The sequence below is a fragment of the Elephantulus edwardii genome, unplaced genomic scaffold (genome assembly GCF_000299155.1).
Source record: "Elephantulus edwardii isolate Elephantulus edwardi_28Jun2011 unplaced genomic scaffold, EleEdw1.0 scaffold00101, whole genome shotgun sequence".
Taxonomy (NCBI): domain Eukaryota; kingdom Metazoa; phylum Chordata; class Mammalia; order Macroscelidea; family Macroscelididae; genus Elephantulus; species Elephantulus edwardii.
This window is the reverse complement of record NW_006399851.1, coordinates 2,616,970-2,642,572: the sequence shown is the minus strand read 5'-3', so window position 1 is coordinate 2,642,572 and position 25,603 is coordinate 2,616,970. Positions and strand designations below refer to the sequence as shown.

General features: G+C 36.6%; 1 protein-coding gene across 1 annotated transcript in view; it reads left to right on the top strand.

The window, feature by feature from the left end:
• Positions 1-25,603, top strand: part of LOC102856623 — a 587,398-nt gene that overhangs the window by 435,221 nt on the left and 126,574 nt on the right. The window contains exon 12 of the mRNA XM_006891623.1: positions 9,793-9,952. Within this exon, the coding sequence (XP_006891685.1) occupies positions 9,793-9,952 (160 nt within the window). The remainder of the gene's footprint in view (positions 1-9,792; positions 9,953-25,603) is intronic.

Sequence of the window (25,603 nt, the reverse complement as noted above, 5' to 3'; positions counted from 1 at the left end):
TATGTGCCATTGAGTTGAGTACTACTCATAGTGACCCTATAAACAAAAGTTCTGAACCCAGTCCTGTCCTGTGCCATCCTCACATTTCATGACATACAAGAAGAGTCCATTGCAACACTCACTGTGTCAATCTATATCGTTTAGGTTCTTCCTCTCTCTATATATTGTTGTTGTTGTTGTTAAGTGCTGTCAAATCATATATGACTTATAGCAACCCTATGAACAAAAGACCTGAACACTTGTATAACTTCCTTCTTTTCTCCAAGTTCGTAGGGTTTCCAGAGGCAAGCTATTTCGGAAGTGGATGCTACTCCTGCTTCCAAGCTTGTTTTAATCAGGGAGCTCCACCAAACACTGTCCACCATGGGTAACCATTATCACATTTGACACATTAAAAAACAACAACAAAAAAATTAAAACAAAAAAACCCAAACATTCCATAATGACCCTTATCCAAAAAAGAGAGCCTGTGTTACAGAATATTACAGAGTCTAGTCGTTCCACCCAGTTTCCAAGTTGGAGACAAGGACTTGGCCTTAAATTCAAGTGACCCCCTGGAGGTCTTATTGACTCTAAACATGAGGCTTAAATAAACAATCTACAGAGACCCTCAACCAAAACAAGATTGCCATCATACAGCGTCGAGCCAATGGAAGTCCAAAATGGAACACAAGTAAAAGTTGACATAGTATTTTACATTTTCTCTTAGTGGTCTTTATTTTAAGTGATTTGGTTAATCATATAATGTTTCCGGTTCTGTCATGAGATACTATATATTACCATCCAGTCAATTTTGAGCCATTTAACCCCACAGGTATCAGTATAGAACTGTGTTCCTTGGGGTTTTCAAATTTGGGTCTCCCTGGCTCCCGAAGTAGACTTCTAAGACTTTCTTCAGGAACTCCCTATTTTTCATTTAGCCAGCAAGAGTGTTAACCATTTACATCACTCAGGAACTGCTCCTCTCTCTGGTATTTGAATCCATCAGGGAATTACAGAATCCATCTGTAAGCAAAAGATGGGTAATCAACTCTCAAGCATTTTACAGTCTCAAAAAACCTGCTGGAAGGTCAACAATGAGTCAATTTCAACTTGGTGGAATGAGTTAAGAACATTGTTATATGTGGGAATATGTTTGTCCTTCCAGAGTGTCTTCTATGGCCTTTACAACCCATGCTTTGACCTTACAAACACCTGTATGAATCTACTAAGTAAAGCATCCGTGGATATTATGTTTAGCTTTTCATTTTAAGTCCTTTACCAGAAAGTTCAAAAGGCTTATAGACAACTTACATATATTTTGTCATTGTTGTTGTTATTGTGTATCATCAAGTAGGAATGTGTAACTTTTGGATCATTAAGTTTTGGGTTACAGCAAACTCCATACAGGCTATGCCACTATGTATTGCTGTTATGTGCTCTTGAATCAACTATGACTCATAGCAACCTTATGAATAACAGCTTTGAATCTTGCCCTATCCTGAGTCAACATCTCTGACACTCCTGACTCCATTGCCATAGTCACTGTGTCAATCTGTCTCATCCAGTGTCATTTACTCTTGTGTTGACCTGCAACCTTTCCAAGCAATGATGCTCTTCTCCAAGGACTTGTCCCTCCCGAAAACATTCCCAAAATATGTAAGACTTTTACACATTCTTTTGCTCGTAGGGTTGCTATGAATCATAGTCGACTCAATAGCACTTACCACCGGCTTTTGGTTCTTTTGGCCCCCTTGGGTTTTTTGGGTTTCTTTTACCCCAAACTTAGTGATAAAAAAATGTGTAAATTATCAAACACATTGTTATCAAAATATTCCATGTAAATAAAACCTTTCTGATGATTGTTCAAAAATGGTTGGAACAATACATCAGCAGAGAGCTACCATAAATTTAAGCTGTTTTCAGAAGCCTCTGGGGCAAAAGAGAAAGCATTGCTGATATCTGTCTGGTGGATGTTTTCTGGAGAAGACAATCAGCAAAGTGTTTACGTGTGTTTTATTGACTATGCTAAAGTATTTGACTACGTGGATTATAACAAATTATTTTTGACAATGAAAAGAATGAGAATCTCAGAACATGTAATTGCCTTCATTTGAAACCTATAAATAGACCAAGTCACAGAACAAGGAAATGCTGTCTCGTTTAAAATCACAAAATGTGAGATTGTTGTATTTTTCCCTCCATATTTATTCAATCTATATACTGAATAAATAATTCAAGAAGCTCACTATAGGGAGTAGCATGGTATCAGGATTAGAGGAAGGCTTATCCAAAATCTGTATTATGCAGATAACAGAACCTTGCTTGTGAAGCAGACTTGAAGCACTTGCTGCTGAAGAATAAAGACTACAGCCTTCACTATAGATTATATATTGACATCTAGAAAACAAAACTCACTACTGGACCAATAGGCATCATGATAGACTGGAAAAAGTTGATATTATCAACGATTTCATTTTACTTGGATTCACAATCAACATTCATGGGAGCAGTAGTGAAGAAATCAAAAGATATGCTGTATTGGAAAAGTGTCCTGGACCTTTCCAAAGTTCTAAAAAGCAAGATAGCAGTTCAAAGAGAAAGTTGAGCCTAATCCAAGATATGATATGTTCATTTGTTTCTCATGTATCTGAAATAAATAAAGATTAAAGGAGAAAAATTGGTACTTTTGAGTTTTGATTTGGAGAATAATACTGTATAACCCATGGACTGTCAAAACAAGCAAATCTGCCTTGGGGAAAGGGCAACCAAGATACTCCTTAGTGGCACGGAAGCTGAAACTTTGTATCACATAATTTGGCCATGTTGTCAAGATGGGCCAGCCTAAGAAAAGACCTCATACTGGGAAAGTTGAAGTTTCAGAGAAAAAGAAATTTTATATATATGTACATGTAAATAGAGCCTTTGGTTCTCTGTACTTTGTATTTTGAGCCAGAAAACAAAAAGAAATACTGAGATAAAAAACATGAAACCTTTGACTTGAGAACAAGGTTGTGTTATTGTTGTGTATAGTGGATTGGAACCAACTCATAGCAGTCATTCCAGCAAGTAAACTGCACAAGAGTTTACTCATCCTTCTCCTAGGGAACAGCTATTAGATCCGAGTGGCATGCATTTTGGATTGAAGCTTTGCTTCTTAGCACTAGGCCACCTAATTTCCCTCTCTGCAGCAGCTAGCAAAGTTCCTGGAACAAAATAGACATGCATAAAACATTTGTTAAATTTAAAGCATAAAAAATAGAAGGATAGATAGAAAAAAAATATTCTTTTTTAAATGATCTTAAGACACATTTCCCCTTTAAAATCAAATATAACTTATTGTTCAAATATAATCTATGCCCATGTGTTTTTTGTTTTCAATGTTTAGCATGAAAGATAATGGAGAAGAATGCAAAAGCATGGACAGCCCCTATGTCTTAATTTGACTCATCATACTAACTAGAATCAAACTTCTGTGTCTTAATTTGACTGATCAAACAACCAGAATAGACTTTTAGATTGCCTTCTTTGGCCAAAACCTGTTTTAAGGAGAACATGATACGATGTGGAGGGAGAAGTTTAGAAAGGCCAGTAAGATCCATATAAAAGGGAAAATGGAAAATATTTAGGCAATCTGTATACATGCTCATTTCTAAGCGTGGTATAAGGTCCTAAAGACTATGTTACTCCCTGATGTGGTAACATTATAGAGTCTGTGACTCTATGAACACAAGGCCTGAAGCCTTTCTATAACTATAGACATTTATCAAAGTTCATAGAGTTTCCAGAGGCGTGTTGTTTAGGAATCAAATGCCACTCCTACCTGTTTAGATAACAAGGTGTGATTTCAGTTCCAGGATTGAAGTGTGAATAAAGGCTATAATCTTGGAGGTTCCTCCAGTCTCTATGAAGCCAATAAGGTGATCTTTTTTATGAGTTTTGTTACACATTTTTTATTATCCCTTTCAGAATGATCAATAATGGTAGTGGAGCACCATCTAGTTGTTCCTAGTTTCCAGAATGTGGAAACAAAAATTCACATAGTCCAACAGTGAATTTCCTCAACTTTTGAAAGTTGTATATTGTTGACTATATCCTAGTTTCATTTTCTAAATTTTTTTCTTTTTTAATCTTTAAATTTATATGTAATGCTTACAACTCCCCAAAATAAGTATACAGATTATGGAAAAAATAGTATAAAATTTCATTTGAACAAGAATATGCGTTTTCAAAGGAATAAACCATATTCTCACAAGTGAGCCTACAATTAAAATGATCCTTTCCCTATTGGAGACAGTTTATTTCTTTTAAAAATACTTCTCTCTTTCGTTATTATCTTTGTATTATTCTTCTTGTATATACTGCCTTTCCTTTTATTTAGAGTAATTTGTAACAAAAGTATTTTAGTAATTTCAATTGCCATTAAGAGAATAGTGAGTAAACAAGAATTTCTAGAAAGCAAACATGCTATCTCTATATATATTAATATTTTGACACCATGCATCTCATTTAAAGTGTTAAAATTTTTGGTAAATAATATGTATATTGTAACATTTAAAATCAATGCACAAGAACATATTATTGCAAGCATACACTACTGAAGCCAAAAGAGCTTTGGTTATAGGCAATTCAAAGCTATACCTTCATAATTTTAATGTAATGATACTAATAAATTTACAAATTATATCATAAACACATTAACTTTTATATATTTCTTCATATATAAATATATGTGTATATATATGTATAAATATGGATTTGCATTTAGAATTATTTAACTTAGAAATTCCATCCTTTCCATGACCCTTAAAATACTATATTAACTATATGTTCACACTTGTCCTTTTTAGCTTTAAAAGAAATGTCACATGCTAGTTTCTGTAAATGACCCACATTCAGATGTGAGCAAAACATAATAGCTTCTGCCACTCACCAAGCAATGAATTGCTGCAAATGTAGGACACAGGGCAGAGGACTTTGTAAATTACTTTGTTTCATTGGCCATCATCAAAACCTGTGGCATACTATGTGACCTATTTCTAGAAACAGTAATGCCTAAGGCTTTTTGGACAGGTGAAATGTAGTTTCTCTTTTAATTTTTTAAAAAAATATTATGACAAATATATGTACCAAAAATTTGCCATTTCAACATTTTAATTACTTTCATCATGCTGTGAACCTGCATATTGTACAATGAAGTGTTCATTTCCAATTTTTTCATCAATCTTAACAGAATTTTAATGTCCCCTAAAGCCATGACTGTCTCATCTTTTGTGGCCTGATATTCATGAATAAACTTTGATCTTACTTACATTTCAAAGAAATATTTTAAAAGTACATAATTTGCAGATTTATTGCACACTTGTATTAACAGAAGAAATAGCAATCCATTGCTATCAATTGATAATAATAATATGCATTTAAATGAGATATCATGAAATTGTAACTATTTTCAAAAGTTTTATTTTATACTGGTTTATTTATAAAGTTTGAATACATTGTTTTTCCACGCTAGATATTTCACATTTCCTTCATTCTTCCCCTCCACCCATCAAACTATGTGACCCTATGATTAAGATACACACACACACCCAACCATCCTCATGCCTCTGCTCCCACCCACCCTGCCCCTCTTGGATCCTCATACTTGTTCTGTATAATAAGACAATAATTATCTTCTACAATATTTGTCCTTGTGGTACTGAGTTAGTTCACTTATCATAATGCTCCATTGCTCCTGCGTGGTGCAGGATATTCCGTCACATGAATGTACCATGATTTCTCAATCCATTTGACTGTGTTTGGACGTTTGGGCTGTTTCCGTGTTCTGTGATGGTGAATAACGCTACTATGAACATTGGTGTACAAGTCTCTATTTATTTCTCAGTCCTGTAGAAGAAAAATTTAAATCTAGAGAAGATGCAAAAAGAAAATTGCAATCCTTTTCCTAGATTCTCTAATTTATAATGTTTTCCCCATGTTAGCTTTGCTCTTTCTCACTTCTTTTCCAATGAGTTCCAGTATCTTCAGTACTCTATGAGTCAATCTGATACACATACACACACAGACACGTGCACACATCACCCCTCCATTTGAAAGGGGAGATAATAGAAATATGTGTGTAATTATGTGTCACTTGCTGACTCATTTAAGAATGAGTCTTCTTGATGAAATAGTTTAATAAAGTTTATATTTTTTTTAAGTTGGGACTTTCTAGCTTTATAAAGATAACTTTGAAAGTAAAAACTTAACTGTATATACAATATGTTTGATCAGTACCCCAAAGATGAATAGAAATTATCTGACTTGACTGATTCTCCTATTGAGTGAATGCTGGTGGTGTGTGCATCAAGTGGAAAAGACCCATAGCTGACCCTCCAGTGGATTTTCAGATGCACAGGAATAGATTGTCTGTCCTTCTCCTGCAGAGCAGCTAATGGATTTGAACTGCGTGCTTTGGGGAGTGCAGTGTATTTAGGCCACCAAAGCTCCCTACCAAATGAATAAATTTTTTTTGTAAAACCATAGATTTCTTTCTCCTTGTAAGCTTTCATAATAAGACTGGAAATCATATGCCAAAAAAATTATAGCAAGTTGACCATTAGCAACTCATTATGGGGGTTTTTACAGGAAAATACCACCCAAAATTGCAGGGAAAAAAGTTAATTAAAACAAAAATGTAATCCCTTACTATTTTCCTTATTCCAGTATGAAACTTTTCTTTGCTCTGCTAAGACATTGTTTATCACCCTGTAGATGCAGGCCAAAAGACCTCTGGTGACTTAGTGGTAAGGAAATGCACTGCCAGTACAAAGGTAGACAGCTCAAAGCCACTATCTGCTCTGCAGGAGAATGATAAGCAATCTCTTCCATGCTATTTACTGATGCTGAAAATCCACTGTAAGGTCAACTGTGGGTCGATTCTAATGCCACAGCACTCAACAAAAATAATAGCAACATCCAGAGTTGGATGTTTTCAGAGTTCTCTTTTATACAGAATGAAGGAAATGTAAAAAACTGAACTTTTCTGGGTAATAGGAACAGAAGCCAGCAGAAACAGAACTGTAATTCCTAATTAATTCAAAGTTAATTGCATTGTTGATAATCTTGCACTTGAAATTGTAATATAGAAAATGTTTATGGCAGCAAATTGACAGTAATTTAATTACATTAAATCTTGCCACCATTAAAAGAAAAAGACAAATGTTACATTAAACAAGCTTAAGAGAATGGTAAAGACTAGTTCTTGTTAAACAAGACAACTAGTAAATCATTCAAATGGCTGACCTAGAATCTCAACGCACAGTAAGTAACTATATGGTCTTCCATGGACCATCAGTTAGGCTGAGTGGAAGTTTCAGTTTTCTTTTCCTTCTGTGATTAATGTAAAACAGTTGTGGTTAAATGATATATCTAAGATCTTGTTTGAAATCTAGTTTCAAAAATGTTATTTTGCTCTTTTGGGACAGAATGAAAATAAAAGTATCAGTTATGCTAACTGCACTGTTGTTATGATAAAAATAAAATGAACTTTGAGGTTAACCAACTTGGATTTAATGTCTTTCCATTACCAATAGTAATACCATTGATTTCAGTGTATGAATTTGTAGGGTCACTATGAGCTACAGGCAACTTGATGGCAAACAGCAGCAACAACAATATGTAAAAGAAGAATCATGGTAAAACTAAAGAATAAATAATGAATCATGGTAAATCCTAGAGCTTAGCATATAACAGGACTCTGAAACCCTCTTGTTCCCTCCCTAATCAGGTAACTCCCATCCTCCCAAAAGTCCATTTGGTTCCTTAACAATCAGGCATCCAAATCAAGAAGGGGACATTCAGTCCTAGGCCTGTGTAGAGGTCAAAAATGGTATACTGTATTGAAACAGATGAGGGAAAGAACAGATTAGAGGTGACATATGATTGAGTATTATGGTTAGCACAGGAGTCCAGAATTAAGGTTGCATAGAGAAGTGTACTCAGTGTGGTGGGGGGTGGTGTGGTGGTGAGGGGGGATGGGGGAATTGGATACCAGTGAAGGATTTTTTTTCTTTTTCTTTTCAAAGAGAGGGACGAACCTGTGGGGAAGGGTGGGCAGGGAGAAAAGTGCAGCAATGAATGAATGGAAATCCAAAATCTCTGTAAATGTTTATTAAAATTAATAAAAATTTAAAAAATGGCATAGTGAGTGGGAAATCAATCAGTTCTAGGTTTCATAATCAATACTCTGTAAAGCAAAATGTTTTCATCCTTATCATTCACACAAAGTACTTATCTACTTTGAATATGTAAGAAGGCAACAGTATATAATGCCTAAATACTTTAATAATCTAAAGTGTAGCGGAAGCATTTTTTAAAAATAATAGTTCTCACAAAGATAGTTTATTGACACTATGGCTCTCCATCTGTCCCATATTCAGTGGCACAAATCTGTGTTTCTTAAACTATTTCTAATCAAGTTTATATAGAAAAATCATTTCCCCAAAGTGTTAATTATATTTAAACATTTGAAAAATAGAACGTTATATTAGAACAATTCTAGATTATAGTTGCTGTTGTTGTTAAGTGCCGTCAAGTTGAAGGCGGCTCCTAGCTACCCTATGAATGAAAGACCTGAACACTTGTATAACTTTAATCGTTTCTCCAAGTTCATAGGGTTTCCGGAGGCAAGCTATTTCCGACGTGGTTTCCACTACTGTTTCCAAACACAGAAATCATACTTTGTCTTCTCTTTTTCTCTCTTTGGACATCTCTATCTCTCTCCCTCTCTCTTCTCTCTCCTCTCCTTTCTTCTCTCTTCTCCCTTCTCTCATCTCTCGCCCTCCTCCCTCCTCCTCTCCTCTCCTCCTCTCTCCTCTCTTCTTTCTTCTCCTATCTCCTTTCTCGCCTCGTCTCTCCTCTCTTCTCTCTCCTCTCCTCTCTTCTCTCCTTTCTTCTTTCCTCTCTTTTTCTCTCTCCTCTCTCTCGCTTCCCCTCTCCTCCCCTCCCCTCCCCTCTCTTCCCCTTCCCTCTTCTCTTCCTCCTCTACCTCCTCCTCCTCCTGCTTCCTTCTCTCTCTCTCTCTCACTTCCCCCCTTCTCTCTCTCCTGTATTACTATCTAGTTGGTACTAGACCCATAGCTGACCCTCCAACAGGTTTCCAAAGCTATAAATGTTCATGGGAGGAGACTGCCAATTTGCCAATATTTCTTCCAAAAATTTTATAAATTAAAATCACAGAAGATGTCTTTGCATTAGCAGTACAAATCCGTACAGACTACCCTGTCTGTGGTTAGTTGCCTTACAGTGCAGTATGACTCATAGTGACCCTATGAACAATAGATATAACCCTTATCCTATCCGGGGACATCTTTACAATCTCTGATCACACTTAACCCTATTGCTACAATCATTGTGTCAAAACAATGATAACAACAACCCAAAAAAATCAACAAACTTTTATAAGTGAAGGCATAATTCGTATTTTTTAATATTTGTCTTACTTTCAACTCATAGCAACTCTATGGGACAGAATAAATGGTTCTATAAATCTACGAACATCTTTCTCCCATGAAGTTGCTTTTGAGTTTGAACTTCTGACCTTTTAGTTAGTAGCTGATCACGTCAAATACTTTGTCATTGAACTTATTTTTTTTAAAAAAAGGTAGTTGTTCATTTATAATATTTAGTTGAAAAAATTATTTACCATTTCTAGAGAAATAAATTATAATAAGCAATATGAAAATATTTAGTAAAGGAAACAAATTATTACCATTCTGGGAGGAAAAAAATTTAAAAAGGCTTAATAAATGCAAAATACCTTTGTCCTAGGTTGCACAGTGATTCTTGGGTCTTGGATACATTTCAGCGCATCCACAGTGAAGAAAGCAAGTTCTTCATACCATATGACTTGGAAATTTCCAATCAGGAGCTAAGCTTTATAGTGAAAAAGTCTGAACAGTGGAGAGGCATCAATGGTGAAAGAAGAAAGGTCAGTTGTTTCAAAGTACATTTGCCTCTTGAATATGTAAAACAGAGATATTCTACTAGTTTATCAATTAGCTAGTAGAAGTGAATTTGGTTGAATTTGCTCATATTGTTCAAACTTATTTATTTTAGTATTGTATTTACTACTTATATACAAATAGTGTGGTCTTTTCAATTCTTCCTATGCATCTGAATATAGGACAATGAAAAAGGATTACAGACTTGATGCCCTTGAATTGGGGTGTTAGAGGAAAGTACTGAATATTCCATGAACTGTCAAAAAAGATGAACAGTTCTGGTTTTGAGAATATTCAAACAGGATGTTCCTCACAGGCAAGGACAATGGAAATTTACCTCACTTGTATTAGTCATGGAGTTGTGAGGAGTGGTCAGTCTTTGAAAAGAGACATTATACTGAGAAGGGTCAGTAAAGCAGAATCATTAACAGGAATGGTTGACAAACTGACTATAACAATGGGCTCGGCCACATCAGAGATGGTGAGGATGGCCCAGGATAGGGCAAGATTCAGATCTACTATTCATAGGTTCACTGTGATTTGTAGTTGACTCAATGGCACCTAACACTATACAGGTTTGCAAACCAATTGCACCTTGTTTTTTCTATCTGTTGAAATGAAGACATGCAACCAAGCAATTATTTTAGTTTGGCATTGTTATTTTGTTAGAGAATTATCCCTTAGTGCCTCCGCCTATGTATGGCATAAAATTAGAGTTGTGAAGAATGCAAAAGAAGCTAATGACAAGTTTCTTTTATGTGAAGAGTTTATTTGTTTTAAGGTAATCTCAAGTGGACAGAAAGAGCAGAATGTTGTTTTGCCTTCTTTAGCATTCTTGTTGATTTCCTTGTTTTATCTTCTCTTATGTGATCTTTTTTTAGACTTTCATTAATTCTACTTCCTTTATTAGCATATTCTATAGCATTGTTTTCCAGGATTAAATGCTTGGTTTACTTCTCTTCTTATTCTTTATACTCTCCTTTCATCAACTCCCTTTTGATTTGTAGTTTCCATCCTGAGAAAAATTCTCAAGTATATAAGTTGCCCATATTCTTCCCTTCTGAGTATAACACAAACCAGCGTCCTATTTGACATTTCCAGAGAGATGTCTCCAAAACACCTGAAATTCACTATGATCCAAATACAATTTATAAGATTGCAAATCTGCTCAACACATAATTACTTCATAGATTTTACCTTTGTTATCAATCCACTTCATTTAGACCTCAATGGTCTTGGAACCATAGGATGGACCAGGGTTAAATTCTGTTGTGCATAGGGTCACTTCAAATCAGAACTGACTCTGTAGCACCAGACAACAACAATGACTTGATATATAATATTTCATCTATTTTAAATCCCAAAAAGACCAGAACTCAGAGCTTTGCTAGACTACCTGTTATTTCCTAGATTTTTTATTTATTTGATCATCAAGTTCTTTCAACTTCCTTAATGCCTTCTTTGGTCTATTCCTTTGCTACTGCATAAGCCCAGGTCTCTAATACTAAAACTGTTAAAGAATTGCATGTCTTTTCCAACTGTTCTCTCCACCTTCACTCTTATGATATATTTCCCTCATTTTCACACTGCATGTGAATTCACTATTCACTTATGTCAGGATGATATTTCTAAAATGCAAATCTAACCTTGCAGTCTCCTGTGAAAAACTTCTCCTATTGCCTGAAGAAAAAATCCAAAATCTTTACTATTGTACATTTTTCATATGTTCTGATCTGATTCTTACTTCCTTCTAGTTATATTTTCTGTATCCCTAAGCTCCACACACCTTCTTATCTGGCACGATTTGTAACAAAATTTGATTTATTTTTGTTGTCTGTGTCATTGGGTTTGAACTGACTCATAGCTGACCCGCCTTCAGGTTTTCAGAGGTTGTAAATCATCCAAGAGAAGATTGTCCATCTTTCTTCCTTAGAGGAAAATAGAGAAGATGGACTTAGTATTTGAGCTAAGGAAGACACCCCTATCAGTCCTCTTGTTGCACTGTGATTACTTTTCTGCTGCAGCAATGTTGGAAGTTGTACCACAATACTGTATGTGTGATCCATAGTATTTTCATTAGTTAAGGAAACTCCCGTGGCCTTGTGGGACAGCTGTTTTACCACTTTAAAGGTTGTTTGAATCCAAAAACTGCCTCAAGAAAGGAAATGAGTAATCTTCTCCCATGTGATTTACAACCTCTGAAAACCTGCTTGGGGGGGGGTTTTTAGATATGGGTTGGTTCCAACATAATGTACCTAACAACAACAGTTTTTAGATGTGGATCTCACTAGACCTTTGCTAGCCTGCTAAGAGCTGTTTAGTCCCGTAACAGCAAGAAAGTCTCCAGCGAGGCATGGGTGCTGGTTGTGTATGAGATGTATTTATTTAGAAACAACCCTGGTATCCTGTATGAGGGTGACCAGTGAGAATTCTACCATGGAATCATCCATGACTCTGTAAACATCTGAAGGACACCTGTTGTTTCTTACTGTTGGAGTTTTGTTTGTTAACCACATACAAATATTTCTACACCTAAATGAATAAACTCATATTTCATGTGCCGAGTGTTCATACCACAGAGCCTCCTTCCTTATAATTAATTTGTGTGTGTTACTTTCCTTGACGTGTCTTATATTTCTTTGCTCAGTTTGCTTCAATGCAGAATAAGGTAGCCCTGTTGAATAATTGATAGGCTAATTTCAAGACAGAATGCCAGTTTAATTGAAAACAATCATTGATAGTGTAAAAACCAAATTAAAGGTAGAATAGCCATTTTAAGACAAAAGTAGTTCAAGTAAGTACTCAAAAATTCTTTTGCCTTAAAAATTTGATCTTGTTCCTTTAATGTAGTACTAACTATTAAGTATATGCTTCTGATTTTGATGTTCTGCATTAAAAATTGCCACATAAATGGATACTTTATAATATGCTTAATTTCCTTTTATTAAGTTGATAAATGCAAAAGCACTGAACACATTTACAGTATGATGAGAATTTAGGGTTATTGCATTGTATAATTTTTATATTGTTCATACATATAATATATCATTTGAGAAAAGACATGCAGATGATAATTTCAATGAATCTTAGCCATTTTTTTTGGTAAGAGTAAGGTCACTTTCAATAGTCAGAAAAGACATCTTTCTATTAAACTAATTTGCCTACATGCAAATTTTGTCATTTTTACCTCATTAACTATTTATCATGGAGTAAAAAAAAATATATATATTCATGAAGGGGCAGCTCACAGCATGATGGAGCTGGAACTAATATTTTGCAACCCTAATGATTTTTTGCATCCTTAATTAGATAGCATAAGGTTGATATGATTAGGTCAGGATGTAGTGTTTTTCATTAAAATACATTTTAGAAGCTGTATTCATAATCTGCCCTTGCAATTAAATAATGAGCCTATGAATTTAATATTATAGACCCAATTATTATCCCATGCAAACGTATACCTTTAATAAATTTGTGCCTTAGGACCTTCATTAGCAAAAGAAAGAATGGTATTTCTAGGCACATAAATTGATTGCTGTGGGTTAACTTATATAATAGTTTTAAACATGTCAGGAAACAAAACTTCAATACTTAAGTATTTAATTCCTAATAGAGCCTTTCTATTTGTTAAAGATTATGTTACATTGTAATTATTTTCTTAAAGAGACTATCACTTTAAAATAGGCTAATAAGGCTCATCAAATAGCAAGATGTGAGGCAGAGATGAAGAGTTAGAGAAAAAGTGGTGCATACTGGGAAAGTAGAGAGTAAATTTAGAGCTACTGATGCTTAATGCCTTAAATGCTTACTTCTCCTGTCTTCATTAGCCAAGAACACATAAATGCAATTAATGAATGAAGTTTATTATTTCTGTTGTATATTAGAATTGCTTTGTTAGTAGGTATCTATGTAATGGAAGTATGTAAGGTATTATGTGACTAAATTATCTGCATTTTATTGGTATTTGGAAAAGACACAGATTTGGATAAATTCTCCTACCATTTTACAAGTGCTGTTATTTATTTACAGTTAAGTGTTGGTGGGTTCAATGGTAAAATTCTTGCCTGCCATTTAAAAGACCTGGCTTCAATTCTCAATCAAAATACCTCATATCCAGCTACCACTTGTCTGTCTGTGGAGATGTCTGTAGTGTTGTAATGTTGAGTAGATTTTGTAAGCTCTTCCAGATTAAGATGTACTGAGAAGAAAAGTCCCATGATGTATTTTCAAAAATCAATCACCGAAAAGTTTATATATAACAACCCTCTGACCAACAACTGATCACAGGGATAGCACACTTGGAATAAGATGCAGCACTAAGGAGTAACTAGCTTGTAGAATATATGTACCATTGGAGAGTCTAGAAAGCATTATGCAGAGTGAACTAAGTCTCATAAGGACAAATAATGTTTAAGGTCAGTATTCTAAAAATAGAATTATAACTACTAAGGTGTGTATAAATGTTCAGTAGAGGAAGGGGGAAAAGGAAGTGCGTGGGGAAAAGAAGGGAGCAGAAAAAAAAGAGAAAGATGGAAATCACTAGGATAACAGAATTTAATGGATAGATTGAAGGAAGGGGGAGAGAATGGGAATAGAAAGGATAATAATGGTAGAAAGGATAATGATAAGCATAAGTATGTGGTATTTGATTATGTGGGATACACTGTACGTGAGTGATTGAAACACAATATAGATGAGGGTTTGTATGGAACACAATCCTCCATTTATTTTACCAGGACTCCACTAAGGCCACATAACAACAGCAACAACAATATGGAACACAATGTATATGAATGAAACACAATAGAAACGAATTATTATATAAAAACCAATTTTAAAAGTTTAAAAAAGAGTAATAGGAAAATAAAATAAATACTGTAATCTATACAGCAAATTGAAGCCAATATATATGAGAGTGGTGATTGTCTAGGTGCTCTGATGGCTCTAGTGGTAAGAAGTTGCACTGCCAACATAAAGGCCCGTAGTTCAAACCTACCAACTAGCTCATGAGAAAAAGAGGGGCAATCTCATCCCATATGATTTACAACCTGAGAAAACTGCTGAAGAGCCAGCTATGCACTAGTTCCGAATGGACCACTCATAGCAATATCATAGTGCTTTCCTAGAAGAAATGCATGGGTGGGGGTGGCGATTAGGGGAGGATTTTGATTAGGATCATAAAAGGCAAGGTAGTGGAAAGAAGGATAAAAGGGAAAAATATTGATGGATATTTAGGCTGGAGAAAATGGATACATTTTTCTGGACAAAAGAAGACAGTAGGGATATATAGACAGGAAACATCAAATTATTTGAAACTTCCTTAAAGCAATTTGTTTTGACAGAAACAAAGGATACAATTAAAAGTTAAGAATCACAGTAGTGGAGTTGGAGTATTTATCATGGGCAACAGAAATTCGTGGAAAGATTTGAATAAAATATAGTAACTCTGTTGTGAAAAAAGATTGGAAAAAAAAATCCCCACCAAACCCCCAAAATAAACTGAAATTCATTTCATGGAGTCTGAACCAGAACCCTGTAAAATACTTACTTATTTTAAGTCATCTACAGGAGCTGGTTCTGCAGAAGCTGTTGGCTAGGATTTGGTGAGCGGTAAGGTGAAATGTTGATTCGCTAAGGGAAGTGAGGAGATGTGAAAAGGCCTCCTATTTAAAAACCTTTTAAGGCCCAAGGCCTTATTTGTCAAACATTCTTCTAGGTGGTAAAACACTGGTCTGTGCGTTGCTGTGCAGAGGTTAACTTGTGGTTGCTGTGATGCTAAACACTGTGAAACTGATGTGCCAAATGCAATAATGGTTACCCATGGTGGACAGTGTTTGGTGGAGCTTCCCGATAAAAACAAGCTGAAAACCAAGAGTGGCAATCCACTTTCAAAATGGCTTGCCACTGGAAACTCTATGAACAGAGCTCAAGTCTTTCGTTCATGATGTCACTATGAGTCATCTAAGACTTGACGGCACTTAACAAAAACAGCAAACGCATAGAGAGAGCTATGTTGACTAGTGCACACAAAGTTATGCTACCAAGCCAAAGGTGGGTGATTTTAATCTGCAGCCCTCAGGCCTGGTTTTAATTGTTTTTTTGTCAAACATTTTTCTAGGTGTTTTAGCACTGGTCTGTGCATTGCTGTACAGAGGTAACTCATGGTTGCTATGGTGTTAAACACTGTAATACTGATGTGCCAAATGCGATAATGGTTACCCATAGTGGACTGTGTTGGGGTGAAGCTTCCTGATTAAAACAAATTTGGAAGCAGGAGTGGCATCAACTTCCAAAATGGCTTGCCTCTGGAAACTTTATGAACAGTGCTCAGGTCTTTGTTTCATAGGGTTGTTATGATTCATCTATGACTCAATGCCACTTAACAACAATATCTTTACTTTTTGATGAGTTAAAGTTTAGTGTACTCTCTTCAACACATAGTTGAATATTTAACTCTAAAAAGTTATTTATTTCATTATTAAAGTTATTAAATTCAACTCATAGTGACCCTTCCACAGGTTTGCAGGGCTGTAGACCTAGAAGACTATCATTCTTCCTTGGATTACCTGATTGATTTGAATCGCTAATCTTTCAGTTAACAATGAAACACAAATATGTAGACTCATTGTGGGCTATTCTAACTGCTCAGTTCATTTTGCCTTCATGCTTATTTTAGTGTTTTCGGTGTGTAGTCACACATTCATTATCCTGACCAGTACAATGTGGTCTAAAGCAGTTAGCATTGTACAAACTTGATAGAGACTTGAAGGTAAATGAGGATAAGAAAAATGTTAAATGGACCTTCTCAATTTTGAAATTACGAATGGGATGTGAGCACATGTGTAAATGAAAATCACTAGTCAAGCTGAACCCAAAATGGAAGATGAAAGAGTAGTAAATAAGAAACTAAGGATCCTTGAAACTTGCTCATTCAAAACACAAAAAACAATACCTTTATGAGAAGAATTGGGAAGCAGGGTTTCATTCAGAGCTAAAGAGCATTCATCTGAGCTGAGATTAACAAGCCGATGAAAGAAGTACAGAAAGTCCAGATGCAACACCCTGGGCTCCAGGTTCTTTCTTTAGTGATGTTTTATACTCACACATGTTACCAGTAGGATCGCTCATCTCTAAACTGATTGAAAAGCTTTTGCACCTAGTATTTGGTACTAACTTCTTGCTGTTAACTGCCATTAGTTTGACTTCCACTCAAGATGATGGAATGAAACAGAACAGAGCATTTCAATCCAGCTATATCATCGCAGTTCTGTTGCGCCATGGAGGACAGTTCTGGCCTGGTTGGTAGGTGGTGAGAGTCGGTTGAGAGCCTCTCGTGGGAGCCAGTGGTGTGGTAAATGGCCTTTTTTTTTAAGTCATTTGAGCACCCAAATGAACGTGTCCTATGTGGTACATCATTTTTCTGTCATTTCCCTGTCCTTAGATAGCTTGGGGTTCCTGTGATACTGAAGGGACAGCAAAAATCCCATTTTTTTATAAACCCCCGTTAAGGCTAGAGGCAGAAGCAGGCCATAAAAATTCTTAGGTTAGGTCAAACACAAGTGCCCCGGGTAAAGCCTTGTCTGTCCTTGAAAAGTAAAGAATTAACTAGTGTCTACATGACACAAAAGAAGTAAAGGCAGGCAAAGTGGCCAGCCCATCAAAAGTCAACCCACCAACCATGATCGCAATCCCACTGCCCTAACAGGGGCACTCAAAAGAGATATAAAAGTAAGTGGGAGGGGAAAGTCGGGGCTATTTCCTTCACCACCTTCCCGAAGAAGGAGAAAATTCTCCACGCGTGGAAATAATATAATAAACGCTCTTGAAATTTCAGACGTGTTTTTAGATTTCTTTGAGGGGCATTTCATGGGCAGAACAGATACTAAATGGTTTGCCAGTAGTATATCAATTGCCATAATGGTTACGTGTGGTTGACAATGTTTGGTAGAGCTCACAGATTAAGACAGGCTTGGAAGCAGGAATGGCATCCACTTCCTAAACATGCCTTGGAAACTCTATGAACTTAGAGAGAGGACAAGTTTTATAGAACAGGGTTAGGGTCTTTTGTTTATAGGGTCACCACATGATGACACTTAACAACAATAACATATAAAGCCATGCCCTTGTCGCCATTTGGAGTTGGGTGAAGTGGTGGACTCTGTATGATGGTGTTCTTGTTTTTGTTGAGGATCTGTGTGGACTGTGAGGTTGTTTCTTTTTTAAGTCTCTTGTTTAGAGCCAACAAGACCTTCTGGAGATTCCTTGTATTTAAAAATTGGGCCCGAGGGATTATATTTTAATCCCTTGTTATTATGTTTTGGATCTTATAAGAAAATATATATTTGTCTTTTCTAAGTCATATAGCACTCTGGTCTATTTGCTGTGATGAAGCAATCTGGGTTTGCTGTGATACCAAACCATTTGCCATTGGAGTCTCAAATGCCTTTATGTAACAAATGTGCCATCGGTAAACTAAACACCATAATGGCTACCCATCATGGGCAGTGTTTTGTGGAGTGCCCAGATCAAGGTTTGGAAGCAAAAGTGGCATACACTTCCTAAACCACATGCCTTTGCAAACTCTATGAACTTGGAGAAGTGACTATGGACGGCCCAAGTATTTAAATGTCAATTGGGCCTGAAGGTCTAGTGTTATTTTTGGAGGAACAATCTTCTAAATTGTGCAGCACTCCTGTGTCAATTCACTGCACTGAGGTAATCTGCATTTGTTGTGATGCTGAAACTTGTGCCATTGGAGACAAATACTATAATAGCTACCCAAGGCAGATAGTGTTTGGTGGAGTTCCCAGTTTCAGACAGATTTGGAAGCAAGATTGGCATCCACTTCTGAAATAACATGCCTCTGGAAACTCTACGAATGTGGAGAAACGATGAAAGTTATCCAAGTGTTTAGTTCATAGGGTCGCTATGAGTTGTCTATGACTCAACGACACTTAACAAAAACAACAGAAATGAGAGAGCTCTGTTGACCTAGTGGTTGAAAGTGATGTTACTAAGCGTGATTTTAGTCTGTGGCTCTCAGGCCTGGTTTTAATTGTTTTGGTCAAACATTCATCTAAGTGGTATAGCACTGATCTGTCCATTTACTATACAGAGGTAACTTATGGTTGCTATGATGTTAAACACTGTGACACTGATATGTTAAATATGATCATGGTTACCCATGGTGGACAGTGTTTGGTGGAAAATCCCCTATTAAAACAAGTGTGGAAGCAGGAGTGACATCTGCTTCCAAATAGCTTGCCTCTGGAAACCCTATGAACATGGAGAAACGATGAATGTTATACAAGTATTCAGGTCTTTCTTTCATAGGATTGCTATGAGTCATCTACAACTCCTCGGCGCTTAACAACAACAACAACAATATATCATCATAACCACTGCCATATCTGTGTCAAGTCAGACAGTATTCTACTCTGATTCATTGGATTTTCACAGGCTAATTTTTGGAAGTACAGTCTCTCTGGAGACTAAGGTCTGCCTGATACAGGCCATGGCTTTTGCAATCACTTGTTATGCATCAGAGAGTTGGACAATGACTAGGGAGGATAGAAGGAGAATTGATGCCTTTTAGCTGTGGTGCTGGAGAAGAGTATTGAATGTACCATGGACTGCCAAGAAAACGAACAGATTCACTGTAGAGAGGATTAAACCAGGCTGCTCCTTGGAGGCAAGGATTCTGGGGCTTCGTCTGACATATTTTGGACATGTTGTAAGGAGAGACAGGTCTTTGGAGAGAGAAATCATGCTGGGTAGAGTAGAGGGACAGCGCAGGAGGGGAAGACCCTCTATGAGGTGGATTGATTCTGTGACTGGGGTAATCAGGATGGGTGTGTCAGACGCAATGAGATTGGCACAGGATAGAGCACGGTTTAGGGCTGTTGTACATAGGGTCGCTATGAGTCGCAAATGACTCGACGGCACATAACAACAACAACAATAACCAGTCTTACCTTAATCTAGAACTTCAAACAATACTTGTTCACTAACAAATACTATGCTCCTATTTGAAGTACTAATTATGGAACTTCTAATATTACTGTAGCACTCATGTCAATATAGCCAATCAACTGGCAGGTGAAGGAACTGTTGAAACATCCACAGATAGGAAATTAGCAATTTAGATGACAGGATAGACTCACAAAAGAGAGGTAAACAATAGAAAAAGAGTGTGGAAGAAGCATTCCTTGATGATAAATTAGTAGACGTTGTTGTTAATGAGTACCATGGAGCTGTAACTGACCCATAGTTAGCTCTCCAGTGAGTTGTAAGAGGCTGTTAATTGCACGGGAGGAAATTTTCCATCCTTCTCTCACTGAGCAGCTGTGGATTTGAACCACATGCCTTCAGGGTTAGTTTCTTACTACTAGGCCACCAGAGCTTCCTAAATTAGTAGACAAAAATGTTGAAAATGAATTCAGTGCATTGGAGAATAGCATTATATTCAATAGAGCATACATTTTTGACCCTGAGGGAAGTCAGTCTAAAATAGACCTTATTTACTGAAACAAATACATTTCTACTTAGTTGTTGCTATTGCTAGGTGCCAACAAGTCTAGTCTGATTCACAGTGACCCTTGGAACAAATCTGAAACCTGCCCTATCCTATGCCATCCTCATACTTCCTGACACACTAGAGCTTATTGTAGCAATCATTGTGACAATTCACCTGATTGAGGGTCTTCCTCTTCTTTGCAGACTCTCTGCCTTTCTGAGTATTATGTCTCTTTCCAAGGGATAGACCCTCTTAGCAATACGCCCACAGTGCGTGGGGTAAAACTGTATCATCTTTGCCTCCAAAGAGCATTCTGCTGCTTTTTATCTAAGATACATTTATTCTTTTGGATGTCCATGGTTTGTTCAGTCTTCTTCCCCAACAGCACAGGTGAAAGACATCAATTCTTCTGCTATCATCCTTATTGAGTGCCCAGCTCTCAGATGCATGGCAAATGATTTAAAGGATCACACACCATAGTCCTCACACTGGCATCATTACTCCTCAACAATTTGGAAATGTCCCTAACTAAAGAATTTTCCAGTCAAAAACATCTCCTGATTTCCTGACTTCTGGAACTAAGGATGTTGATTGTAGATACAAGTAAGATAAAATTGTTGACAGTTTTAAATCTTTGCTCCACCTATCATGATGTTGTCTAACAGTCCAGTAGAAAGAATTTTTGTTTTCTTGATGTTGAGTTGCAATCCATATTGAAAGCTGTATTCTTTGATCTTCTGCAACAAGTGCTTCAAGCCCTCCTTACGTTTAGTAAGCAAGGTTGTGACAACTGCATAATGCAATTTATTGTACAGTTTTCTTGATGCTATATTCTTCTTTGTAGGTTCCATATTCTTGAATAATTTGCTCAACATAGAGATTAAATAGGTAGGGAGAAAGAATACAACCTTAAACATTCACTTTTTACTTTCATATTGTGTAGTGTTCCCTTAAAAAACGTGTTTAGTGGAGCTCTCAGATTAAAACTCACTTGGGAGAAGGAGTGGCCTCCACTTCGAAAATAGCTTGCCTCCTGAAACTCTATGAACGTGGACAAACAATGAAAGGTATACAATTGTTCAGGTCTTCTATTTGTAGAATCACTATGAGTGAACCTCCAGAACCTCTATGAATGTGGAGAAATTATGAAAATTATACAAGTGATGAGATCTTTCATTCATAGGGTCACTATGAGTCACCTACAACTCGATGGCTCTTAACAATGACAACAAAATCATTGAGAGAGTTCTGCTGGCCTAGTGAATAGAAAATTATGTTCCCAAGCTAAAGCTTGGTGATTTTAATCTGTGGCTTTAAGGCCTTGCTTTAATTGTTTTGGTCAAACACTCTTCTAAGAGGTATAGCACTGGTCTGTCCATTTGCTGTACAGAGGTAACTCGTGGTTACTGTGATGGTTAAACACTGTGACACTGATGTGTCAAATATGATAGTGGTTACCCAGGGTAGACAGTGAAGGAGTGGCATCCACTTCCAAAATAGCTTGCCTCCTGAAACTCTATGAACGTGGACAAACAATGAAAGTTATACAATTGTTCAGGTCTTTTATTCGTAGAATCACTATGAGTTATCAATGACTTGATGGCACCTAACAACCACAACACAACAGTGTTCCCTTGTTTGTTCACACAACAGCCTCTAGGTCTAGGTATAGGTTTTTCATGAGCACAATTAAGTGCTCTGTGGTTTCCATTCTTGTAAATATTAGCTCTAACTTATTATGATTCACAGAGTCAAATGCCTTTGCATATTCAATAAAGAGATAATCTTGTGGTATTCTTTACTTACAGCCAGGACTCACCTGACATCAGCAATGATATCCCTGGTGCCATAGCCTCTTCTAAATTCTGCTTGAACTTCTGGTAGTTTCTAGTCTATGTATTGTTTTAGCCATTTTTTAATGATCTTTAGCAGTATTTGCCAGCATGTAATAATTATGTTATTATTCAATAGTTTCCACATTCTGTAGGATCACCTTTTTTAGGAATTGGAACAAATAGAGACCGCTTCCAATACGTTGACAAGACAGCTGTCCACCAAATTTCCTGGCATAAACTGGTGAGAGAATCCAGGGCTGGATCTGTTAATTGAAACAAGTCAATTGGTAGCCCATTAATTCCTGGGGCCTGATTTTTGCCAGTGCCTTCAATGCAGCTTCAACTTTCTCTCTTATTATCATTAATTCTTTCATATGGTACTTCCTGACGTTTTTCAGTGTCATTCAGTTCTTTTTGGTATAGTGACACTTTGTTTCCCTTCATCTTCTTTTGATGCTTCCTTGTTGTTGTTGTTGTTATGTGCCGTTGAGTCATTTGCGACTCACAGCGACCCTATGTACAATAGCCTTAAACCCTGCTCTATCCTGTGCCAATCTCATTGCCTCTGACACACCCATCCCAATTACCCCAGTCACTGAATCAATCCACCTCATAGAGGGTCTTCCCTTCCTGCGCTGTCTCTCTACTCTACCCAGCATGATGTCCCTCTCCAAGGACCTGTCCCTCCTTGCAACACGCCTGAAGTATGTCAGACAAAGCCCCAGAATCCTTGCCTCCATGGAGTAGCCTGGTTTAACCCTCTCTAGGATGAATCTGTTTGTTTTCTTGGCAGCCCATGGTACATTCAGGACTCTTCTCCAGCACCACAGCTCAAAGGCATCAATTCTCATTTTATCCTCCCTTGTCATTGTCCAGTTCTCTGATGCATAACAAGTGATTGCAAAGACCATGGCCTGTACCAGACACACCTTAGTCTCCGGAGAGACACTGTTGCTCTTGAGTACTTTAGAGAGGTCCCTAACAGCAGACTTTCCCATCGCAATACATTTTTTGATTTCTTGGCTGCTGGTGCCCAGAGTGTTGACTGTGGAGCCTTAGTCATCCAATATATTGCCCATAGCATCTTTTAATTTTGCAATTCTAAGCTTACATTTGTTTTTCAGTTTTATTAGCTTGAGAAATGTAAACCAAAATCTTCCTTTTTTATTTTCCAATTCCAGTCATCTGTACAGGACTTTGTCTTCTCAAGCTACCATTTGAAATCTTCTGTTCAGCACTTTTATTTTGGCATGTTTTCTCTTTGTTTTGCCTTCTGGGCACCCTGTTACAATTTTCAGAGTGTATTCTGAAATTGATTTTGTGTATTTCTTTTTCTCTGTCTTTGTAATGGCCTTTTCATTCATCTTCATGGGTGATATCATCCCACAACTCATCCGGTCTTTGATCATAGTTCTTTAATGCTACAAACCTATTCTTAAGATGGCTTTGAAATTTCAAGGAATAGATTTAAGATGATGTTTTGAATCTTCCCAGTAATCAGGAATATAGTTCATTTTTTCCTATTTCTTTAAAAAATATTTATTCTACAAAAGCATGACGGTAGCTACCCTTTAAAGCTTTCTTTAATTAAAAAAATTTCTTATTTAAATATGGACTGTAGTTTTATAGCAGGAATATTATACAAAATGTTATTTTTTTTACCCAGTAGATTAGTATAAACCCAAATAATTAAGATATAAAATCTTAATTACTATTAAGAAATGTTAACTAACTTAAATTAACTCTTTGCTATCAAGTTAAAACCAACTTAGTTGACCAGCAAATTTTCTGTGACTGTGAATCATCGGGGAGGAGATTGCCCATTTTTTTCCCATGAAGAATCTGTCAGACTCAAACCACCTGCTCTGGGCTGACAGTGCAACTGTTTTCCCAGTAAGCTCCCAGAACTCCTAATTTTTCAAACAAGCTTATAGTAACTATCATTTCTTTTTGTATGCTCTATATGTGTGCATTTAAGGCATGGTAATCATTTGCTGCAGAAGGTCAAGGACTACAATCTGCAGTATAGATTGAAGGTCAACATAAAGATAATATAGATTCTCACCACTGGGCCTATTGGCAATTTCATGACAGATAGAAAAAGAGATTGAGATTGTCAACAATTTCAGCTTGCTCAGTGCCACAGTCAACTCCTGACAGGAATAGTCAGGAAATCAAAAGACAAATTCTACAAGGAAAATCTGATGTAAGCGACCTCTCCAGAGTGCTGGGGAGCAAGGATATCAGTGTAGCGACTAAGGTGCACCTGATAAAGGCCATGGCATTTGCAATTACTTGGTATGCATTAGAGAACTGGACAATGACTAAGGATGATTAAGGATGACAGAAGAAGAACAATGCCTTTGAGTTGTGGTGCTGGAGAAAAGTTTGAGCATACCATGGACTCCTAAGAGAACAAACAGGTCTGTCCTGAAGAGGGTGAAAATTAGGTTGCTCCTTGGAGGTAAGTATTTTTGAGCTCTATCTCAAATACTTTGGACATGTTGCCAGCAAAGACAAGTCTTTAGAGAAGCTCATAATGCCTAGAAGGGTGGAGGGACAATTCAAGAGAGGACGATCCTGTATGAGATGGGTTGACATAGTAACGGGTAAAGAGGATAGGTGTGTCAGAGGCAGTGAGATTGGTTCATGTTAGAGCACAGTTCAGAGCTATTGTGTATAAGGTCTCTATGAGTCACTCCATGCCACATAACAACAAGAAGCCAGGAACAGAAGAAAATATTGTTATTGTGATTTATGGTAAATGATACACATTTTACCTGTGAATTTTTTGGCTGTTTATTTATAACTACCTCAAAATATTGCTAAATTTTTTGAAAAATACTTTTTGTCATGGACACTCTGATATGTAAGATGTAAATGATATGCAGATAATAACTAAAGAAATGAATAAGTAGCAACTTTCTAAAGATGCCTCAAATATTTGCATTTTAAGGCTAACAGAACTCTATCACAGTTTGCTAAGTACTTTCCCTTCAATTTTAAAATATTTTCTGTTTGAAGCAATGTGCTATCCATATGTTTTTGATTCATTAACAATTTGTTAGCATCCTTTTTCTGGAGTGCTATATAGCACTCTTTTCATCTTTTGTTTTATAAGCTTACTTTCCTCAGACATAGGAAATAAAGTTTTTCTAAGAGTAAACAAACTTGAACTCAAAGAGGTTTGGGAGAATTTTGTTGGTAACACAGTACTTATTAGCTTTGAACTGCTGCTATTCTCACTATACACATTTCTTCCTTAAGCTCCCTGAGAATCAGATACA